Here is a 12222-nt window from a genome sequence, read left to right as displayed (position 1 = left end):
CAGGTTTGGAACCCCACCAGCGTACACCATGATTTTCAGGTACCCTTCCCCGCAGCCAAAAGTTGCATGGGGGAAGTTTGCGAGCATTCCGTCTGAAAGTATTGACCGATAACTCTCTCAGTACCGAAATGCTGTCGCAAAATGTTTTGTACTAAACAATGAATATGTAGCCGTGCTCCATTTTGCAGGAAAATTATTGAGTTGCATTGTCTTTGCTGCATTTGCGGAATAACAAATGTCTGTAGCATTTGTCCATATGTTTCGTCATTAATGGTGCAGGTAATAGGACCTGTTTGAGTGAGATTCTCCAAAAAGTATTGTGACATTTGGGGAATGCAGTGACATTTCTTGGATCACTGTGGAATGTTCACGCGGCCAAATACGGTAATTCTGAATATTGACAGACCAATTAACATAAAAATGAACCTCATCTCCCTACAATATTTTCCAAGGTCAGTCAATGTCAATCTCAATTTGGGCAAAAAACATTAAAGCGAGAGTGAGGCTCTTTTCATGGTCTGTGATTTGTAATGCACAGATTTTACTGTGATACACGACTGATTTTATACTGATAGAAATGTAGCATTTTGCGTAGATTTTCCTAATAACATAAGGCATATAGGTTTGGCGAGCATGAGCATGAGCACTTGGACTACTAACCGTCCCTGTGTCGCCAAACACCTCTGTAGCAATATCTGTTACAGCTTCATCTGGTACTGATTTCGTCCTCTGCCGGTTCTAAATCTTAGCGAACCAGTTTTCTCGAATTTTTTAATCATTGCTCTCAGTGCTACAGCAGTCATTGGACCTTTCCGCAGGTTATGAAGGATTCAAAATTGCTTAAGAGCAATCACAACATTATACTGTTTAGTGTAGAACAGTTTTACACTAAAACATGCTGAAGAAAGGTTTGGCCATATGAAGCACACATCAACAGTCAATCAACAATAACAGTCAAGAAAATATCAACAGTCAAGAATGAACTGCTAACCATAGAGGTGAGACATAAACTCTATGCTGGTAACAGGTCGTTTGCTCTTCTCCTTTTACGACGAATGCATTGCGCTGCTGTCATGCACGCACAAGAAATTTTACATAATCTATCTCGATATAGAAATTTCCTGGTTAGGCGTGACAGCAGCGCCAATATTTCTCCTATCGGCAATTTTTGGTATTATTTTTTTTTTCCTGGGGAATTTATCTTTCCGTGCTTTCCACAGTCTCTGTATATGAAATGTAATTTCATTTCGTTCATTCGTTTCAGCTGCAGATGCCGCCAAACATTAAAAATTATTTTATGGCCACCCTGTATTTAAAATTTTAATTTTAATTAATTAGATTGATATAATTTTTACCTATTTCTTGTTAAAAATTTCATAAACAAATCACACAGGCACATGTTCTGCTAAAAAATCATTTCATTTTGTCATTAAATTATTTGCAAAACTTCCACCCCCATAAGAACTGATTTCGATCTCATATAAACTTGAGGAAATTAAGCGAAATAATTATAATCAATTATTATATAAATAACATTTACTAGGAACAGATGCATAGTATAATAATTCTTCATTCGTATTATTGATACATCTGTTCGCACATTCATAGTAAATTGGGGGGGGGGATTCTAATAGTAGAAGTTTAAAAAAAAGGAAAAAAAAAAAAAAAAAAGATCAGGAGGCTATATACATTTTTATCGAGACAATTCTTCCAAATTTCATCACAAGTTATTCCAATTTTTTTATGTGTTTCAATATCCATTCAGAAATTCTATTCTTTTTTTCTTCACTAACTAGTTGATGCCTGGATACTTCGGTGAACATTAAACAATAAAAAGTTAAAAACTTTTGGACTGAGGGACGGGGGTTAAAAAAAGGGTAGAAAGGAAAGAAAAATTAAGTTGTTAATGCAATTTTACTTTATCAAAAATTGCAGCTTTGTATGTGATTATTTCTTTAAAATTTTTTAATTACCTTCACAATTACCTGGAATTTTTTTTACGCTGTAAAATTGCACAATGTAATTGGATAACTCGAGATTAAAAAAGAAAAAAACTTTTTTTTAATGCTATATTTACAGTTTAACTCTTTGACTGAGTTTCCTGCTGCTAACTAGATGTTACTTTTTGTACTAAAATGCGTTTTCGTATTGACTCGACCAGAAATTCAGAAAACACTTGAGATACATAATAGTTACCTGCCTTTTTTGTACTGAACTTTAACATCTATTAATGGTTAAATTTTTGCTTATACGTTTAACAATACGATCTTTCGATACACGAATAACTCTTGGTCATCATAGTTACATAGTGGGATATTTTACTATCGTTATGCTGAATGTAAAAAAGTCTTTGGATATAACCTAAAAACGTTACATCTGGCGAGAGATTAAAAATCGACCCCAGCTGGAAGGTTAAGCGTTAAGAAAATAACCAATATTTGTTATTCGTTTGTTTGTTTTTTAAATGCATAATTCATTTATTTAAAACAATTATCAAGAAGAATCAAAGAAAACGATTCTTGATTGAAAATCCTTATTTTAATTCCACATTTTGAAAAGTAAGAGAAATTTATTTGGGTGAAAATAGCTTCATATTTAAGAAAGTATCATGAAGCTGGTTTTAACCTTCATCGTCGGTGATAAATGTCTCACAGAAAATAAAATTTTCACTATTCAATGATGAATAAAGACTAGGTCATTGTCAGCAAACATCGCAGTTGAAGACTGTGATTAATTTTATGAAATTATTTTCCATATAATACAAACGATTTTCTTCAGTTATTCTTTTATTCATATTTGATCAGAAATGGCGGTTATGAATGTATATTTACATTGCGCGACCTTCACATGAAACAAAATGGCGATCATTTGGAACAACAAGGATTGTTCTTATAAGCCTATTGAGAGCTATAAAAACCATTCTTATATTTTGGAATATGACAAAATGAAAACAAAAATTTCATTTCTCTGATGTTCCTAGAATATAAATATAAACTGACAAAAATAACAAATCCAAACAAATAGAAGCAATTTATTGGTGCATTTCTGGGGCTTTTTTTCGATCAATAATATTTCTGCAATAAAATGCATCAAAAACCAAATAAAATAGTATAAAACCAACTCTTAAGTTATAAATTTCGTATAAAACACCAATTTTCGCGCGCTGCATAGTTGTGGTCGAAAACTGGTATTCAACCTTGATGTAAATAAAAATATAAGTAGCCACAATACAACAATGCACCGTGTAACATTACCTGTCATTCAAATGTTTCAAAGAAGTGTTCAAGACATTGCTTTCTATTTAATATTTTACTGGGTGTGTTTGTTTTTTTCATATAATTCGTTCTTATACAGAAAAGATGATATTTTGAAACGAGTTTCCCATTTGGAAAGCGTTATAGTAAATACAATTTAATACGTGTGCATTTGATTTTATCATATATCATGAAATTTCTACAATTTTTTTCCTTTTTTGGTAAGTTAAAAGTCATTTAATTTTCATATATATATATATATATATTGAAATGCAATAGAACGTGTTTAATATAATATAATTTAATCTTATTGTAATTCAAAATTCTTCCTTGGTTTCTTGAAATTCCTCTTCACATAATATTAAAAAAAATCGTCAGCGCTTTGAATTTAATTAAGTTAATGCGAAATCAAAATTAAAAATTATATTTTTATTTCTGAATTATTTACATTAGATATATAATTCGGTATATTGTGTTTTTAGTAATTGTTAATTCATAATTTTCGAAGTCCCAAAATTCAGTTGATTTTTTTTTACTACTATTCAATACTTTCAATTAAAAAATAAATACATAAATAAAATTTTCCATTCGAAAAATAAATATTTTGGATCCGTTGGATGGGAATTGAAAGTTTACTACACACTTACTGAATTCTGGCAACTGTTTGCCAAGTGAAATTACTTTTTTATTAATTGAAATTACAGCTTTAAAACTATTTGAAAACTTTATTGTAATTTAAAAATCCTCTATATTAGTATTTTACTTGCTACAATTACTTAAAATTAATTTATTAATTGCTTGTTATTTATTAAAACTGTTAAATATTAAATAAAACTGTTAAATAATAAATCTTTACCATATTAGTTCGTATCATTTTCAAAATATTTGAAAATGCAAAGATGTATTTTTCACACAAAAAAATCAGTATTTTGAAAAGACAGTCAGAATTACTTTATGCAAAAAAAAAAGTCATTATTCTGCACAAGTTTCTAAAATAATCATTCCAGTAATGTTCAACATAAATAAAATTCAGTTTCACATCACACTGAAAATAAAAATTGTGACATAATTTGGAATAATATAATGTTTTCACTTTTTGGAACATGATGTCAATTAAAAAAACGCAAAAAAGAAGAAAATCCCCAGCCTCTAAACTGATGTTTTTTATAGGACTTCCAGCCATCATCGCTTAAATGGACACTTTTTTCCTGATTTCTAAAACAAAATTGATTTAAAAAGTCACTAACTCTTTATATTAAGATAATTTTATTATTCTAAATGTACAGACTGGATAAAACTAAAATCGAAGTTGTTAAGCTTTAGAAACTCTCTATAACTTGGCATTGGCACTTTCTGATTTCGTCATTTTCAAAGCAGATTTATTTTTCATCTTTTTTTAATACGAATGATGCTTATGATGGAAAATAACTTCATAGAATAGTAATCATAAACTGATATTGATTATTAAATTAATTATGAAATTGCATCAGAATAAAAAAAAATAATATATTTCTTCCAAATTCTTTATAAAATATTCATGACTTGGAACTATGATGAAATTTTGAAGTTCGTTTGCTGTCTCCAAAGAAAACATTCTATTTCAGATCCTTTCGTCAACTTCAATGGCATTCTTTCGATTCGGTAAAAGAATTTCAAAAAAGAAAAAATGTTTCAAACTCGACATACGCCATGATCCCTCTAATCTTGAGCACAGTCAAGGGTGGGTGTGGTATGCGCGAAGACCAAAAAAGAGAAATTTGTGGCACCCCTTCAATTCAGGAAGTTGTTGCACCACTCCCAACCCATGCCCCACATCCACAAGTAGATCGAACGGAGTCTATTGCAGACGACTCTCGAATCAGGTCACGACCTAGGAAAGTGAAAATGAAATAAAAACACTAAAAAAAATCAAGAATATAGAAACTTTCTCTTCTCGCTCACCCCCACCGAACGTCCCTCCCACTCCCCCTACCCCGCATTTTTACGCAAGTCCACATTCAACAGGTGGGATCTCGATGAGTATATAAAGAGAGAGCAAACATGATAAGAGTATATCTCAACACCGTGTTCGAGTATAAGACATCTACCAAAATGTTTAAGGTAAGTCCACTTGTGATATAGCCTAGTATATCATAAAAACCGAACTAACATTTACCATCCATTGAAATACATGTATAACTTCTATTTTCTATAAAGTATAACTCTTATTTCTATACAATATACACTGTATAAAAACTTTTTAAAATCAGTTAATGCTTTTTTTTAATTCGTAATATAAATATGAAGCCCATTCGAGAGTGTATAAATATTAAGTATGGTCCAGGAGTTGGTATTTCCAAATTCTGAATTCCAGCAATATTGTTTTCAATATAAATAGCAATAATATTTTCAAACATCAGTTAGATTATTACAGATTTTTATCTTTTTATAAAAGTTATGAAAATCAAAATTTTGGATTTGGATTTTCTTATACTATAATATTACATAAACTTGGCCAAAATTTTGTTTATAACAAAATTGAATAGATCTTATAATAGATAAGATTTATTTTAGAAATTGAAATAATTTTTCAATGTAAGAATTATTTTAATTCATAGATAATTAAGTAGACATTTTAATTTAAAATCGATGTATTTTGCTTTAATCTTAATGGCATGTTCTATTCTTGATAATGCCTTAAAGTTTAAAATGAAAATCTTTTAGGAAAGATTAATTGCTCGGAAAATAATTTTTTGAAATTTAAATTTGATTTAAAAATATTAATATTTGTACATTTTTATTTTAAAGAATAATATCTCATTTCTCAACTTACAATTTTTTAGAAAGCCATAATGATTTTCAACAACAGATATTTTTCACTAATAAAAACCTTCTTTAGAATGAACTTACAGAAATAGAAAATATCGATAACTGATATTACTATATATATATATATATATCATTTTTATACTCGTTCTTTAAACTGTTATAAAAGCAAACTTTAAAAATATCGTTAGTTGATTAATTTTTTATTCTTAAATTTATCTAAAGTTACAAATTTATAAAATTTAAACTAAATTACTTTAGTATTCGTTATTTACAATAACGAATACTAGAGTAATTCGTTATTTACAATAACGAATACTAGAGTAATTCGTTATTTACAATAACGAATACTGGCATATACGGCAATACTAAAATACTTCCATATACTATTGTAAATAAAGAATACTGGCATAATTTTTACACTTATAATACTTACATAATTATAATTACTTACATAATTTTCACCCTCGTTCTTAAAAATTATGTCTTTAAATTTGTTATAAAAGCGAACTTAAAAAATATCGATTATTGATTTTTTTTAATTCTTACATTTGTCTAAAATTACAAATTTATAAAATTTAAACTAAATTATACCAGTATTCAATATTGAATATAAGAATTGTTCATTTCCTGGTGAAACTTATGATATAAACACACGCAGAATTTTTTATTAATAAATTTAACTGTTCCATAAAATATAGCTACAAATATTTTTAATAATGAGAATATAATTCTTTTTTAATACACTGAAAGTCTAATTTTATTGATTAATTTCTATATACTAAAAAAGATTGATTTAACAATTAATATTTTTTACAGAAAAGTCTTAGTTGCCCAATGTAATATAATATTTTTCATTGGCCTTTCAGCTTGCCGTTGTCGCTGCTGTTCTCGCCGTCGCTTGTGCGGCTCCTTACTACCCAGCCTATGGCCGGGCCTACGCACCAGCACCAGCATATAGCGCACCATCTTACGGATATGCTGCACCAGCCTACGACTACGTAAGTAAAATTTTCTATTTTTCTGAACCAAATTTTAAATTTTGTAGATCGTTTCAATTTTTTGTGATAGAAAAGGCGAATTTAAATTATAATGTGAAACAAAATAAGTTTTAAATTAAAATCAAAGCTTAGAATTTGCAATGTTCTGATTGAACATTTTACCATACGTTGTTTATTTTTCAAAAAAACTTGTATGTAAAAGGATATTTTCATTAAATCTACTTCTATCAAAATATTGTGAGAAAAAAAAAATTTTTTCATTCACTTGTTACATTTACGTGAGTAAGGTAACTTCTTTCTTCAAGTTAATTTTTTTTTTTTATTTATCCTAAAACTTAAATCTAAATCTTCTTTATAAAACCATTAGGATTTTGTTTCTAAATCCATTTTTGGGGGGAAGTTACACTGATTCTTATATTTGTATTTGTATACGTTTTAATGCTATTTTACATCTTTAGATGCCATTTTTTTTTTATTCTAATCTTTGAGAGAATTTTTTTTTTACGACAAATCTCATAAATTAAAATTTTATACATATATTTTTGATTCAAATATAAGATTTCTCAATATGTTCTACAGTTCCGGAACTATAGAATAAGTAATCTATTCATTTAAAATTATTTTTTATTTGTTTTCGTGCTTCAAAATGTTTTAAAAAATTGTAATTTCGTGTTATTTATCAGCGAATCCCGATATTTAAAGAATGGAGAGAAATACAGCTTATTTTTTGAGTTCCAAAACTAGGTCATATATTTCTTAAACAATCTGTAAAATTTTAAGCAAATCATTAGAAAATCTCTAAACTAAAATACTTTTGCTTTATACTTTTTTTTAGAAAAAAAAAAAAAAGGCATTTTTTACCATTTTTAAAAAACACTATTGCCACTTTATTGGTAAATTTTGTTTTCATAGATGTTTTTTTCTCGATCTTTTTTGTACAAATATTCAAAAACATAACTATTTCCAATTATTTTTTAAAAATTCATCTTGCACCTAGTCACACAAACAGAATATTAGGTTTCATCGGAATTACAATCAAACATTCGTTTTTACAGGCTGTCCCAACCCCCTACGACTTTGGCTATGACATCGCTGGTGACTATGGTGAATTCAGACAATCCCGAAAAGAATCCAGCGACGGCAAGGGCAATGTCCAGGGAAGCTATGGATACACCGATGCTCATGGTATCTACAGGCAGGTAGACTACGTTGCTGACGCTTACGGTTTCCGCGCAAACGTCAAGACCAACGAACCTGGAACTGACAACCAGAACCCCGCTGATGTCAACATCCAAGCCAGCCCTGCCCACTACCAAGCCCCTGCCCCTCACTATGGTGGATACCCCCGATACTAGATTGGAATGTTTACGGTTAAAGGTTTTTTCCGATTTAACTTATGGTAAGTTGGATTGCATTGATTCTCCGAGTTTCGTTTAAATGGAAAAAGACGTAGTATTGATTCTGTGAGTTTGGTTTAAATGGAAAAAGACGTAGTATTGATTCTGTGAGTTTCGTTTAAATGGGAAAAGACGTAGTATTGATTCTGTGAGTTTGGTTAAAATGGAAAAAGATGCAGTATTGATTATCTGAGTTTGGTTTAAGGTGAAAAAGAAGCAATAGATACATCCTTTAGCTATTCATTTGATAAATAGTTAATTTAAAAATAAAGTTCGTGTATATATATATATATTCTCTCTATTGATTTTTAAAGACAACATTCAATATAATGATTATTTGTATGTTGATTTTTCTATTACCATTTGAATAAGAATGCTCGATATTTCCAGAAAGAATGTGATACTTCATCATATTGAAATTAATTTACTTCATTAAAATTTGACTTTAATGGAAAATTTAAATGAAAATCGAGTAATTTCTAAATCGCTGCTGTTTTCATGTTAAAATATAAATAAAAATGTGGTACTTGTATTTTTGTGCGTGTACTTGTGGTTTTAACAGCCACCAGAAAGCACCAAGAAAAATTTCGCCAAATTATAAAGATATACTAAAGTACATAAATATATATATAATAAATATGTGCATCAATATAGGTCAAATCCCATACGAATGCAACCAATTAAAATCGCCAAATGGGCGAAATTTTTTCTTGGCGCGTTTCTGTCGCCGTTACAACCGACAAATACCGAGAATGTTATGTAAAATATAAGATAAGATAGGGTAACAAATTCGACAAAATAGACATTTTTTTTATAAAATTTCAAAACTTAATTTGCATAAATTAGCATTTTTAATTTCAATAAATGTCATTCACTTAAAATATAAATGAATATTAGAAATTATAATGAAAGTTTTCCATGAAAAGGCACATAGATTTTCTTTCCCCGCCATTTTTAAAGCATCCACACATTCCCCCCCTCCAATTGTTTAACTTTTGCACACAGACTTAATTGGTCTGAATATATCTAGATTAAAAATCACAATGAATCTATATTTTATGCATTATCAGGGAATTATCGGGATCATAAATACAAGAAATACGAATTAAATCATAAAACAATGAAAACAGAACGAAAGATAAATAAAGGTTCCTTTCTCCATTATCTAAACTGCACGCATTTTCAGACAGGGAAGCGGCGAGATATTTAATGGTCCATTTATAGCCTACAGGTAAAATATATCGAAGGAGGCGATAAAATTATAGCTTATTCTAGCCAATAATAAAGTAAGGATGTCGCAACTGCCCTAGTGCTAATAGCTCACATAGTCGAAGAAGGAAAAAAATTGAGTTCGCAATGGAATTTATGATTTAACTTTAACAACCAGGAAGTCTTTTTCTTAACAATCGTGAACTGGATTAATTAAAGGTTTACTTGGTAATACATGGTTTCAAAAGAATAAACCATGTGTTCAATGAACAAGTATTGTGAAAAAAAAAAAAAAATCTTGGTCTTCTGAAGGAATTCAATAATTATTTGACACATATCCTTGCTAAGAGGAAATTCTTATTTTTAGCACAAGATATGAAAGGATCCAAAATTCTTAAGATTGGAACTAAAGCTAAAAAATATATCAACCAACCCTTTGTTATGGAACAATAATTTATTATAGTTTTAAATATTTAAGAAGTGTTATTAAGGAATTAAAATTCTCCATTCTTTTTTTCTTTTGTTAATTACAATTGCGTACCTTTTATAAAATATTTCTGAAGACAGCTATAACCATAGTGTTTTGTTTTTTTTTCATAATCATTTTAATAATAAATATTCCTGAATAAATGTTCCTTTAACAACAACAACAAAAAACTTGAGATAATTTTCAAAATTGCATGTTATTGACTTAGAATTTTTTTATACAATGCTAAATGCAATATTGTTGTGCAACAATATTTCTAAACTTTAATATTTTTGTCATTCGGAAAAATATTGGCATAGCCTATTTTTGGCTCTTGCGCCACTAAACCTCAATAAACCAACCAATCACAGGGAAAATATTGTTTTTTAGTCTGGTGCCAGAATCACTAAATGGGATATTATATCTTAACTGAAAATTAAATAGGAACTAAAAACTCATTACGTAAATGGAATGAAAAAACAAATTTTATGAAAACTTCCGTTAATTATATTTAATAAATGGCAAGAAATCTACTTGATATCGAGCTTAATATCCAAATTCAACGCCAACATCTTCTAAATTTCAAAGATTTTCATGACAAAAAGTTTTAAATTGATCCTTTTGTTTTCATTGCAGTTCATTATAACACTCTTGCAAGCACTGCAGGGATCCAGAAAACGCATGGTACAGGGATTCGCCGAGCATTAAACCAGTCCGCCACGACACGGGAAAATGGAAGGAAAACCAAACCCTCTCCTTTCGCCTCCAAGAAGCCACATTCTGTCATTTTATGTGTCTCATAGTTATTTATTTATTGTCTCCTTTCTTGTCTGATACACGAGTATCATGCTCTGTGGGTTCTGCATGCCTTGCCGGACATCAAACGTGTACCCTCCGGCCGGTTATATTATGTATATAGATAGAATTATTCTAATATGTACGGTCGGTGTGTCTTTCCTTGTATAGAACAGTATTGCCAAACGCTCAAATAAAGCATTTTCTTATCTTCAGAATAAGCTTGTGTCTCTTATGTATTCTGATGATGGTTTGGTGTGTGTGACAAAAGTGGTGTTACACAGGTAAAAGGCTCAATTAAAATTAAAAAAAAAAATAGAATTTAAATAGAAATTTTGTCATTAAAAATATCTTTCATACGCATGCGTAAAAGATGCAAAAGAAGCTAAAGAAAATAAAAAAGCCGAAACAAAAAATAAAGGGACAGGCATAAAAAGAAAAAGTGGAGAAAGTCTAAATGGTTCAAGCAGAAGGGCCTACAAAATATTCCACAGAAACAATATCATTGAAACATAATTAGTAAATTTTAAAAAGTAAGCAGTTTTGAAACTTTAAAAACGGAAAAATAAAAAGAAAATAAATTTTTTTAAAGAAATGAAAAAAATATAAATAAATAAATAAAACAAATAAAAAATAAACAGGAAAAATAGATATATACATTAGCTCAGACTAAGATAGAGTTCATGATCAGGAACAAAAGGCTTTTTCTTTTGCCCACAAGATACTGTCCACTTTTAACAGTGCTTGACTTTTCACTGTCCATACTTTGAAGAGCTCAGACAATGATAGAGTCCCGTTTAAAGTTTGCAACTATTAAAAAGGTATCAACACTTGAAGTATTAAGAGGAGTGAAAATTTGCTATACCACAAGGTATAACCAACAAAAGGCCATTTTTTCTTTATAGTAAAATAAAATGGCTCCGCTGAGGGCAGAGTCCAAAATAAGAAAGATCAGTTCAGATAAGAGACACAAGAGGATAAATTATCATTCCATTTGGGAATTCCTGTTTTCATTGTGATGCTGGAAATTCAAGATAGCTTGAGCTTATAAAGTTAAATTTTTATTTGATAGAATTTGAGAAATATTTTATTGAGGTTTAATACATTTTCTCAAATGATGAAGAATAGCGCAATGAAAAATGTAGTGTGTAATGTCATCATAATCATTACCACATCTACAACTAGAGTTTGCAGCGTCATTTTAACGACAATAAATTTTTCTGAATTAGATCAAATTTATTGAATAACTAGCTGCCTTTGGCGGCCAGTTGACCTGCCAAAATTAAAAATTGCTC

General features: G+C 29.4%; 1 protein-coding gene across 1 annotated transcript; it reads left to right on the top strand.

Moving 5' to 3' along the window:
* Positions 1–5210: 5210 nt before the first annotated feature.
* On the top strand, positions 5211–11137 carry LOC129984603 (cuticle protein 14-like). Its single transcript, XM_056094529.1, has 4 exons — positions 5211–5354; positions 6929–7060; positions 8116–8459; positions 10769–11137. The coding sequence occupies exons 1-3, from the start codon at positions 5295–5297 to the stop codon at positions 8413–8415; spliced, it is 492 nt and encodes a 163-aa protein (XP_055950504.1). The 5' UTR covers positions 5211–5294; the 3' UTR covers positions 8416–8459; positions 10769–11137.
* Positions 11138–12222: the final 1085 nt, after the last annotated feature.

This window comes from Argiope bruennichi, chromosome 9 (genome assembly GCF_947563725.1).
Source record: "Argiope bruennichi chromosome 9, qqArgBrue1.1, whole genome shotgun sequence".
Lineage (NCBI taxonomy): Eukaryota > Metazoa > Arthropoda > Arachnida > Araneae > Araneidae > Argiope > Argiope bruennichi.
Note: the sequence above shows the minus strand (reverse complement) of the source record. Positions and strands in the feature narration are given on the sequence as shown.

What these genes read in the sequence shown, in the direction of transcription:
- LOC129984603 (XM_056094529.1), top strand. Translation starts at nt 5,295, where the DNA reads ATGATAAGAGTATATCTCAACACCGTGTTCGAGTATAAGACATCTACC. An exon ending in CATCTACCAAAATGTTTAAG is followed by an intron (nt 5,355 to 6,928) that starts GTAAGTCCACTT and finishes TTGGCCTTTCAG; the next exon opens with CTTGCCGTTGTCGCTGCTGT. An exon ending in CTGCACCAGCCTACGACTAC is followed by an intron (nt 7,061 to 8,115) that starts GTAAGTAAAATT and finishes TCGTTTTTACAG; the next exon opens with GCTGTCCCAACCCCCTACGA.